The following is a 12,022-nucleotide window of genomic DNA, read 5'->3' as shown; positions in this document are numbered from 1 at the left end:
GAACCCATCACGCTCCGTTCCCGCTTAATACACATAGAATGCCCACCAGATGGGCATCTCCTGTTGCGGAGCCGGAGCACCTCCACTTCACGTCAGGGAATCGGCCATCGAGATCTATACAGGGTATTCATAGACTGGGATGCGCAATCCCCATCGCATTCTAGATTTTATTCCGCGGCTCAAGCCAAATCGTGACAGAAACGCCAACAACAGAAGAAGGACTTGGGGGAACATCAGCAAATTGCACGTCTATATTCTGGGGCGGCCGCGAGCCCCGTTTCAACCTTCAGGAATCGTGTTCCGTGGAGCCCCCTCCATTTAGAGAGAGGAAACAACACTCAGCCCCAGATAGTATGCGGGGTACAGACGGAGGTCGCCGCAAGATCCGATCTCTTCGTCCAGTGAAATTCCTCGAGTGCCGCAAGCGTGTGAAAGGAACATTTCTGCCGCATCCAGGTGGACCCGAGCTCCTCTGACGAGATGTTCGCTCGATCCACTGTCGCCTTCACTCGGCTTGATCGAGCGAAGGATTCGACCAGAGGTCAACCAAATTGGGAGTCTGCACCGCAGCCGAGGCCCGAAAATTCTCAATGAGAGTATCCCAGATTGGCCTCGGAATAACGCTTCGCGGATACAACTGTGGTGGGATAAGGAATGTTCTCAGCACGCTCAACCGTATCAGCGTGAGGGTGGTGAATGAGGAGAAAGGAGATGAAGGGAACTCCAATATCAGGTGTGTCCGTAAAGACCCGAAAGTCCGGCCGAGTGGAAAGTGTTATCATGGAGGCGCGATAGTATCGAGTTCGAGAGAGTCGACCGTGTGCGTCCCTAGGGGGCTATCATCTCCGACACCGGGGTCAGTGTATTTCTGAAAATTCACGAAATAGAATCCCTAACGAAGGACCTCGCACGACCAAAAATTTTTTCTCGCTGTCGTGAAAATCAGCTATGACGGGAGATTCTCGCCATTGTAACTTGGGCAGGTCAGCCAACGGACGGAGAAAAAGTGTTCTCGAACTGAAATTTCGCTACTAAAGTTTCGTTGTGGGGGAATTCCTCGTTGCAAAACGGAGATTCCCGAATTTCTCTTCACTCTCCAGAAAGCATCGGCCGAGAAGTCGCTCGACAACTCTCGATCACTAGTCGGAGTTGATTAGTGTAATCATAGCGCTATGCAGTGGATAGAACTCCGAGAATGCTCGGGTCCCCAATGCCGAGGATTTCCAGGCTTGATTCCCGGAGGGGCTCTATGCTGAGATAGAAGCGGCAACGGATAGAAATGTTGGAAGAGCTCTGACGATTTCCGGGTCCAGAATTCTGAGGATTCTCGGACTTGGTTCTCCCTCAAGAAGAGTCCAGAATAGGCAACCCAGAGCACCCTGGATCCTCGAAGAGCGCTCTCCGGGAGAGTACTCGATGGATGGTCGATCTGTTCAATGGCGCACAAAGGAGTTCGGGTTCGACATTGGCTATTGGCTATTGGGTAGCAACGGGGAAAATCTCACAATTTTCCCCCTTTTTTCTCTGTGGGACTCCACGCGGGAAACGGAGTTGGAAGTCGGTCGTCCCTGTGATTGTCGCGCGATTCCCACGTCGGACTTCATAATGTAGTCGTCACTTGGGTCAGCCTGAAGAAGATAAGATGACACCGACGTCTGGTTCCAGCCAGGAGTGCCGGTTCACCCAAATCACCGAGTCACCGGACACTTGGACCGGAATCTAGTTCGATCAAGCGCTGTCTTTTCCCGACGTCGAACCTTCCCAGCAACGGAATCGCCTAGACTCGCTCGACCCGTTTTGAGACTATCAGCACAGATCGATGTCATCACCATCATCCTATGCAGGTGTCAGAGTTCGATCGGATCCTTGCCCACATCCTTCAAGATGGCTCCAGTAGGCTTGACGAACGTTTTGTTGATTTGGGCTCGTTTCGATACTCCGAGGAGTCTCGATATTCCCCACGGTCTTCCGCCAAATGATGGAAAACCTTGAGGGAGATCTCGAGGGGGAGTTAGGCGTGACACGAGTCAGAAAAGCAGTTGTCGCGGGAGTTCGAGATACTTTACGGGACGCTCCATGAAGGCTTTTGTCTCTCGCCGGAGAATCCGAGGCGCCGCTCGTTGCTCCTTGTCTGAGGCAGACTCCTAGATCGGTTCGCTGAGAGGCATTCTCGAGAAACGAAAGGATTCCCTAGAACGAATATTAGGAAAATGGAAGCAGACCTATAAGAAGGGCTGTAAGTTTGTCGCGACTTTTCGAAATCATGCCCGATTTCTCCGGGAGGAAGCGGTTTTCCAGGGTAGAGGACCCGGGAAAAACTCCGGATCGCTCCGCCTGTAAGCAACACAAGGATCAGCTTGTGTCATTGAAGCGATCGTAAGGCGGGAATCCGCCACTCCGAGTATCGCCAGATTTGTCGTTCTTCAAGAGCTTGTCTCGAGTTCTCAAATGAGACGTGGTGGAGAATCAATGAATGGGGTATACCTCTGGAGCCAATATATGGTTTCATGAATTTATTCCGAAGAACGCTGCATGTCCCTTATCATGAATTCTCACTATTATTTGCGAATATTCTCTGTCAAATTCTTTCCATGGACACGTGCCGAATCAGGAAACCAGAACATACGCCCAACCTCCAATGGGACGATCAGTAGCACCGATGAGGCTTTTTTCTTATGCTAGATAGAAGTTCGCTGTCATGAGTTGAAGCTGACTGCGGTGAATTATTTTGATGATGAGCTCAGAGTCCGCCTCCACCATTGTGCCAAGCACATCACTCCGTAGAAGCTCGGAATCTGTTGAGATACATTATCCTGTTCCCGGAGTATCTTTCGATGAATCGGGAACCGTCGACCTTCCGAACAACATTGCGAACCCTGGCAAACACGTCTGGTTCCCCGAATAATCATCGCATACCCTAGGAGCACTTCCAGAAAACAGCTGCTATTGCTCTCGACAACTTCCACGGTGATGGACCGTGGAGCCGTTCTGACAAAGATGAACGTGATACGAATCAATGAAATTCTAAGCATTAACTCCGACGTGGAGGAATCAGCGATTAGTTACCGCTATCAGCTTGGTGTCCCAAGCCACCTCCGGTCAAACGAATCGCCGCCTGAGATTACTATCGGATTGGGACCTCGCGGTGATGCACTCCTCTGAAATGAAGACTTCAGTGCTGAGCGAATCGTGCTCCTAGGTGCAGAATGCTCCTAGGTCCCCCTTTCGCAAACAGAATGCTCCGGGGTCCCCCTTTTGCAATCAAGAATTCTCCATACCCGATTCATGAAGACTCGGTTTCGGATCATGACCGAAACATTGCAGATTAGGTGAGAAATTCAGTCATTCATCAATACCATGTATCGACGAATATTTATCTATTTTACGGTATGCATATGCTCAGGTGAAGGAGATACAGAATGCCCTGTGACTCTGATTGATTTTCAGTCAAGTACCGCTAAATTGTAATCTTTAGGAGTAGCCTTCCATCGGTTCGGGCAAAAAAGGCGCTGAATGCCTTTTGGGCTAAAAGTTTGAACTACAAGTGAGAGGATTCCAAACTTGCAGCAGATCGGTCGAATTCCTCATAAGTTGGAGAGATTAACGATATGTATCGCGCGACTTCTGGGATTTCCACGACAGGACTCGACGCCCGTGAGATCGATTGATGGTTCGTATGATGCGTAGAATGGATGTGTCGGAGCGTAGACTTCATCCTCCGCCAGGAAAATCATACGCCCCACGTTGTCAAGTACTGCATTAGGGTCTTTTGCTCGAAACTCAACTATGCTGAGCAGCCATCGTCAGATTCCAGAAATCTAGCATTGATCATTGAGTTCCGATTTCCGACGACGGTCTCGAGGTGAGTCTGGAGACGACGACGCCGTACTTATCGAAGAAACTTGTCGGCAAACCGCTTGCGGTTTAAGCGCGAGCTGGAATACTTCGGAGTTTGGTCATTCCTGGACGGACACTCGACCATTGCATCGGAGCAAGGAGACGATTTCATCAACGTCCAACTGAAGGATGGATATGATAGGGATGCCTCCATTCGAGGGAATGGCGTGAAATCGTCTCCGCTCAGGGGAAACTGTGAGTACACCAATATCTCCGACTTCAAGACAGTATTTTGCTTGCAAGATCTCTAGCTCACATGCGTCCCGGGAGCTTCTGGTCTTTAATGGTTCCCGACACCTCCCTCCAATCGCAATTGACTGCATCAGTACTGTGGAACGTCGCACCCAGCCAGCGGTGGAAGGCTTCACGGTTGTAAACTTTTTCATTCTGTTTGAAGAAGACTTTCTAAACGAAAAATATTTTGTCAGTACTCGTTCCGCTCTGAACCTGCATGGGAAAAAGCTCAATATTGATACCTCATTAATGGCAACCATCCATCGGCTGCCGAGCTCGATAGAATCCTGGAAATGAAATTCTCATCACTCATCATGATACTTCGAGACCTTCGAAGTCATCCTTCCGTCAGAGATCGCCCGAGGGAACTCCAAGTTCCGGACTGGCGCGTTATGCTCATCTTGACGGCCCTCGTGGGGCCAAGCTGAGTGAGCTGTGGCGCTAGTCAGGATAGGAACCAAGATGTCGTCTCCTAGGCAATAGCTTGTCACTCCCAGGATGGAAGGTGGGACTATTTTTTTGGATGGCGAATCTTGCGTATGATGAACTTTCGTTAGTTGAGACTTTTTGCGCAACGAACGGCTATTCACAGAAGAAGTTCCTTGTACGCGAGGTTCATTATTTGCCAAGTTCGTCTCACGCAGAGCCATGGACTCGAGCCATAACCCCGAAGATTTTAGTGACAGGGCGCATCCCTCCAATCCCGAAACCAGCGAGCTTTTTCCCCAAGAGAACTTTCCCTAGGGGAAAACTCTGAAGGAAAAAGCCTCAACTCGTTCGATCTTTCCACAATCGTTTCACGAATCTCTAAGTGTCCAGAAATAGACATACTTGCCCTTCATTAGGATAAGCTCCATATGAATTCCACTCCACAGGCACGGAGCGGCGAAAAAGGCTGGAATTAGCGCGTCCTGACTTCCTGGCGAGACGTCATAGCAACGCTGATCTTGAGTAACCTCCTGACCAAGTCCCCGGCTACGGTCGGAACGCAGTAACCAGAGTCATGGTCCACGTGCAAGGAAAAATATCGAAATCTTCCGAACACGATGAGACCGTCATGAGATTAAGCGGGAGTCGGTAAAAGAGACGACCATCACCCCGGGCTCGGGTCAGTCCTGAATGAATCGAATAATATACGATCTTCTGGGGGTGCCGCTCCAAGAGAAAGCCTCGTGGGCGGGATATTCTCGCACCGACCGGCCTCTGGCTGGCCCCCGCAGCGCTCGTCTTGGCGTGAATGACTGCTGGCTGGATGGTGTTGGAGGTGCTCTGGCTCGTAATTGCGTACGGATTGTTTGGACGCTACTCGGAGTCAATCAGTTGACCTGTCGGTATTCTCTGTCTCTCATATTGGGATCGTCGAGCGACTCATTCGATGATTAGAGAAACTTCTGTTCAGCCGGACATGCCCGCTTCCTGTCCGTTTGTACGGTTCTGCGCGGTTTCGCGATAAATGTCTGGTTTCACGGTTGAGAATCTTTCGATCGGACGAGCTAATTGGGGAGCTATGGCCCTCAACTATCTTATCCTGTCAAAACTCCGCTCCACAACACAAGCGATCCGGCACTAGCGGTCCGGCTCGATCGAATATCGAACTTTCGGAATGATTCTCACAGCGATCGTTGAGTTCAAGCTTCGAACGATACAGCTTGAAGTTCCCCGTTCAGTCGAGTTCGCTCTGAGCGGACACTCCGAGAGAAGGCTGACAGGAATCTCGGGGAGAAAGCCCGATTCTGAGAGCCTCCCGGAAATTTCGGAGAGAAAAACACAGATTCACAGGTTTGCAATTCTCGCCAATGCTAGGGCAGAGAGACCGTTTTCTATGTTCGAGAAGTTCTTATCGATACGCCGGCGTAGTCTCCGGGAGCGGAGCTTGGAAGCGCTTGCTTCTCACCTGTCCAATTCGGAGCGTTGAGTGCCAAGACCCCACGATAAAACCAATATTTCCAAATCTATTTGTCCGGTTTCCTAGTCTGGTCCCTCAAGACATGTTCAACGGTATCGTGCCCGGTTTTTCGGGGAAAAGGGAGCGGTTAAATGGGAGCTCCAATGATCAGTGATCGAGTGAGAAATACGAAGCCATTCGCATATCTTGAGCTACGTGTTTGAGGTTTTTTCGATGAACCGACTTGTCCGACGCGGGTCAATTTTTCAGGGCATCGCCAGATGGGATTCGCGGGTATCTGCTAATGTCAAGCGTCGCAGCGGGCTTGTGATTCAAGAGTCGTTCCAGCAGGTTGCATGATCGCTGATATTGTCGTGGAATCATGGCTCTCTTGAAAGTGAGACCATTAATCGCCTCTGCCCGTTTCCTTTGACGGCCCATTGGTTAACGATTCCACCTTCAATTCCACCTCCGTTTCCAATCAATCGGCCTGGAGCCCTGGCCGCCAGTTCTTGCGGAACGCTCTGATCTCGCCTAGGTAGAAGGCAAACCGTCCACAGCAGCTTCTTTTTCGAACGCGAGTCACCTATGATCTTGGCATCCGCAAGAAGTCGTCCTTTATTAGAATTCCGATTCATCTCCCAGGTTCCGGACCTCCTGCGCGTTTTCCGGGCCCGGACCGGCAAGGACCGAAGTGGATAGACTTACATGATGCGCCGCTACTACGAAGGGCGGGGGAAAAGAAACGAGGAATCTCGAGATTGTTCCGAAATTGAGTGCTTAGAATTTCGAAATATGAGCTCGGCGATAATCGTTCAGACCTGCTTCTTATGAAGTAAAAAAATTGAGTACCTCCCATCTGGTCGAAGAGCACAGATTTATCAAGCGAGCAGCGGCTCGTTCGAGTCGATGCTTTGCTGGCGCTGCAGATGAAGTTCGAATTTTCGCGCTGCTCGCGCGCCCGCTAGGAAGTTCACCGACAGTCGATGCATCCATTCAGCAGATGAGGCCACAGTCGACGACAGGAGGAATCAAGTAGTGTGTGAGTGTGTGGAATAATATTCTCCACTTTTGCGAGGATCCTCGGATTTCAAGCTTGAAAATACATCAAGCTTCTCATTCAGTCTACTGTTCCAACATCTCGGCCGTCCCGCAGCTCTCGGACACGTCGATTCGAGGCCTCGGGCCTGCGAGAATTTTTAATTGCTCCGAAGTTCCTATGTCATTCTGATATGGATACAATCGCAAGCGGAGATTCGATGGGAGGATCTGGAGATCAGGTGAGACCCACGTACGATCCAGGAAAGCCTCGGACGTTTACGGTTAGGAGCGAGCTCGGACACGGCTCGACTTAGCGCTCGCGGAAGTACAGTAATGCTCCATTCTGTCTCTTGCTACGATTCTTCTGCTCTTAACGGTGGTTGGAGAGCTCGGTATCCTCGTCAGATTTCTGACATTTCGACCGGGGAACCGAAGCCTGTGGCTCCAGATTCGCTGGGAGTTAAGTTCCGGACATGGGACCGGGGCAAGGCCCGGAGAAGCCCACTGACTGATCTCACTTCGCCATTGAAACCATAAGGGAGAATTGTTTTTCACGGTCCCGACTCCGTTTCCCCAAGCTCAGGTATTCCAGGCATTCTGATGCCGGAAAACAATTAGCGCTTAGCTTATGGAGCGCGGAGAGATGTTCCCGATGACGCGTGCCGAGTTATTCCGTGCGATAAGATCGGCGATTTTTATCCATATGTATTCTGTGAGATTAGGTAGTTCGACGACGCACGGTCGGGGCGAAGCACTGATTGTCGAGTATACCAACATATGCGGGCGATCCCCGTCCGAATTTGTCCGGCTGCCAGCCAACTCTGTGCGAGGGAAGGAAACGGGCCACCCTGGAATCGCCTAAGGAATTTTCGCAAAGGTTGCATGCGTTGATGACCGTGCACACAACTGGACTTCCGATGGCCGAAGTGGCGAATACACAGACGGCGCACGGTGCGGCGGCGCTGGTGGATGGAAGAAACGTTATGCAATCTTTTGTTGGCAACTTGTTCGTTAGGCTCACAGGATTGTTCTCCGTCCGACGGGCTGGTTTTCTTTTCCCTCCGTTCACTTCTTCTTTTTCGGAAGGTGGTGCTACCGATGCGGCCGTGCTTTTCGGCCAGCTCGATGCCCGTCGACGTAATTGAACGAATCACTGGAGCGCCTCCGAGAAGCGGAAAAAATCCTTATCTTCCCAGCGCCGGCCGCCGAGAGGATGATGAGTTCGTTGATTTATCCGAGGCTTCAGCTTAGGATCTTCAGCACACACATATCGCTGCTGCGGCCGCTGGTTCCGCTGCCGCTGCCGTCTCCGGTTGCGTCATCGCTGTTTATAGAAGTTGAGGATGGTGGTCGTCGCATACTTCTCCCTTTTCTTTTGGAACTCATAATCAGCCCACGAGTCGGTATGGTCAAACGGTCTCACATGGCTCCACCGCCGCCGCGAGTGTACTTTGAACCCGTGATTACGACGAGCGGGTTCGATCGATTTTGCCGCGGCAACTATTCAGGCAGATATCGTTATTATTATTGATATCATTATATTATCAATATTATTATCATTATTCTCATGTGTTTTTTTTAATGCAAATTCTCGCTTGCCCGCGCTCTTATGTCACACTAGCCATCGGTCGTGGCCCAAGTCATGGGTCCGGAGGGACAAGAACGCTCAGAACTAGAAATCGATGTCTGCCCGAGCAGTTACCCAACCAGTCAGACAACTATCTTCCGCATCGATGGCAACGGTGGCGATGTCAGCGGCGGCTGCGCGGCGGGACCGGTGTCGAGTGGAGGAGTCGAAGTCGCCGGCGTCTGCTCCATGCTGTTGACCTCCCCATGACGGCGGCGCGATTTTCTTCTGACGAAGGAGGCTCTCTTCGTTGCAGATGCAGGTCATGGATTTCTTATCGCGGAGAGTACCCATCGAGACCCGGCCGGAAGACAAAGATCACCTCAGAGGAGCCCTCGACTCGTTCGGACGATGTTCGGAAGACGATCAGGTCGCTTTCGTGGAAAAACTCCTCTCCCTCATGGGGCATGATCAGCACTCTCGAGTGTGCTCTACCCTTATGCCAATGTTGCAACGAGACTTCATCTCGTTATTACCCAAGAAAGGCCTCGATCATCTAGCCGAGGGCATCCTATCGTACCTCGACGCGAAGTCTCTGGCTAACGCCCAGTGCGTGTCGCGCGAGTGGTATCGTGTGATCGCCGCCGGCATGCTCTGGAAGAAACTCATAGAAAGACAAGTCCGGTCGGATCCTCAATGGCGCGGTCTGGCCGAGCGGAGAGGCTGGATCAAATACCTGTTCAAGCATAGTCACGGCAATCAACACCAGAACCATCTGTTTTATCGAAAACTCTACCCGACGGTCGTTGCCGACATTAACGCCATCGAAGAAAATTGGAAAAACGGTACGCCCAACCTGCAGAAAATCAACTGTCACAGCGAGAACTCGAAAGGTGAGCCCCAGCCCCCCTTCCCTCTCCACTGACATGTCGCGGATTCATCGTTCTATTTGTTCCCGTGGATTCCGGTCTCATGTCTATGGTCACCCCGCCGCGAGGATCGCCGCTCACGTTCTGAAGTTCCCTCCGCCGTATTTCAGGAGTCTACTGTTTGCAATACGATGACACGAAGATCGTGTCGGGACTCAGAGACAATACGGTGAAAATTTGGGATAGGAGAACGCTAACGAGTACTCACGTCCTCCGGGGTCACGCTGGTAGTGTCCTCTGTCTACAGTACGATGATCAAGTCATAATCTCAGGTTCATCAGACTCGACCGTAAAAGTGAGTTATGGCACTCTCGAATCAATTCACCTACCGACCACTGAATTTTAATCGATCCACACTGGTGCTTCCGACACGGAAACCCTTCAGAGGTTGAAGAATATCTTTCAAGGAATTCTTGGGACATTCCATTTTGGTTCAGTTGAGCTTATTTTCAATGTCTCGTGTTCTCGCAGATCTGGGACGTGAAAACCGGCGATCTCGTCAACAACCTTCTCCACCACTGCGAGGCTGTCCTTCATCTGCGTTTTACAAACGGCATGATGGTTACGTGCAGTAAGGACCGCTCGATCGCAGTGTGGGATCTCGCATCTCCCACCGAGATCAACCTGCGAAGGGTTCTTGTCGGTCATCGTGCCGCCGTAAACGTTGTGGACTTCGATGAGCGCTATATTGTGTCCGCTTCTGGTGACCGGACTATCAAAGTGTGGAACACCTCCACTTGTGAGTTCCTTCGAACCCTCAACGGTCACCGTCGAGGGATAGCTTGCCTCCAATACCGCGACCGTCTTGTTGTGAGTGGGTCTTCGGACAACACCATCAGATTGTGGGACATCGAGTACGGGACGTGTCTCAGAACACTGGAAGGCCACGAGGAGCTGGTCCGATGCATTCGTTTCGATTCAAAACGAATAGTTTCCGGCGCGTACGACGGCAAGATAAAAGTTTGGGACCTCAACGCCGCCCTGGATCAACGGTCGCCCGCCAATCAGCTGTGTATACGTACTCTCGTCGTAAGTACTCGCTGTCCGCCTCGGAACCTTTTCATACGCATCGGCGATTTCGGAGATTCCCCTCCAACCTCCTCCAAAATGCTCGGATCGTCGACAATGAATACCCAATTGCTGAATGACCATAATAATTATTATTATTCTCTAATGGTAATAATTAATCGATACCTTGGCTGCTTTGCAGGAGCATACCGGTCGGGTGTTCCGACTCCAGTTCGATGAGTTCCAGATCGTTTCATCCTCTCACGACGACACAATCGTCATCTGGGACTTCTTAAACGTCGAAGCCCCCACAACTTCGGGAGTAGCAAACTCATCCGATAATGAGAGCAATCCAGAGTCCCCGAGAATGCGAACCGCGTTAGGTTCGATCGACGCTTAGTTTTTGTTTTATGAAGACATTATGAAGAACACTGTTTGAAGCATGATGATGATTGTAAGATCCCAAGCTTAACTCCGGAAGCGAAGCCACGTGTCAACCGCAGCAGCTGCATCATTATTATTGATCGCAGCGGGGAGTAGTTAGAGAATTATTGGAGAAGAATTTATCATTCAGACAAATCCGGTGCGGGAAGAGCCGTGGTAATCGTTTCTCGATCTCGAAACCTTTCGAGCCGAATGTCCAGCTATCAATCCAGCCGCCGTTCGCCACTCCATGTCGCGCCACTCCGAAATGATACATCAAATAGTGCAAGCTGATCTCCTGCTCCGTCGGCCGGCCTGGAAGAGGCCGGCGCGATCGGATATCTTGACCTGCGGGGCGAAAACCTAAAGAAAGTATCGGGATATGTGTTGCACACACAGACATTTGCGATCGACCAGAAGTAAATTCGACAAGAGCTGCTCGCCGACCTTGCCTCGGCTGCTTTATTGATTCGTAGGGAGGAAAAGCCGAAATGAGCCCGGATGAGGCCAAGAGGGACTCGCTGCAGCAGCAAGAGCGACGATGGAGATGTTCCACAGCGTTTTGAAGGACGGGAAGTATAGCGGGTTTAAAAAAGGATCGAGGAAGAATGGAATGGGGAGATGACTTCATATGTGATACTATACTTTGTACGGGACAAGAGATAGGGCGTCGTCGGCTGAAACACATCTCCTCGAGACTTATGTAAGTGTATGAAAACAACAAAAATAAAGTAGACCTAGGTCGACATATCGATTGATTGTCTCGCGACTGACAGATTGATTGACCGACTGATTTCCTGAATTTCGGATTTTTTTTTCATGAGGAGTAATTACTGAATACTCAACGAGTTGCTCGGTGACCTGGTGGGTTGACAGGTCGCTCCATCCATCAATCCCTCCATCGGTCAGTCAGTCGGTTAATGGTCGAAACGGATTTTCGTTCATATCCGTTCGCCTGCTCGTCCCTAAGATATCAACATGAATCCGGGGACTCTCTCTATTTGTGAAGCATGATTACTCTCAAATACCTTGGTCTCA

At 50.7% G+C, this 12,022-nt stretch overlaps 1 protein-coding gene across 1 annotated transcript; it reads left to right on the top strand.

The window, feature by feature from the left end:
* Positions 1-7,031: 7,031 nt before the first annotated feature.
* On the top strand, positions 7,032-11,679 carry LOC100907749 (F-box/WD repeat-containing protein 1A). The gene is made up of 6 exons (XM_018640025.1): positions 7,032-7,058; positions 7,173-7,296; positions 8,941-9,517; positions 9,664-9,848; positions 10,025-10,582; positions 10,764-11,679. Exons 2-6 carry the CDS (start codon positions 7,249-7,251, stop codon positions 10,959-10,961), a joined length of 1,566 nt encoding a protein of 521 aa, XP_018495541.1. The 5' UTR covers positions 7,032-7,058; positions 7,173-7,248; the 3' UTR covers positions 10,962-11,679.
* Positions 11,680-12,022: the final 343 nt, after the last annotated feature.

This window comes from Galendromus occidentalis, unplaced genomic scaffold, assembly GCF_000255335.2.
Source record: "Galendromus occidentalis unplaced genomic scaffold, Mocc_1.1 scf7180000077470, whole genome shotgun sequence".
NCBI classification, from domain to species: domain Eukaryota; kingdom Metazoa; phylum Arthropoda; class Arachnida; order Mesostigmata; family Phytoseiidae; genus Galendromus; species Galendromus occidentalis.
Note: the sequence above shows the minus strand (reverse complement) of the source record. Positions and strands in the feature narration are given on the sequence as shown.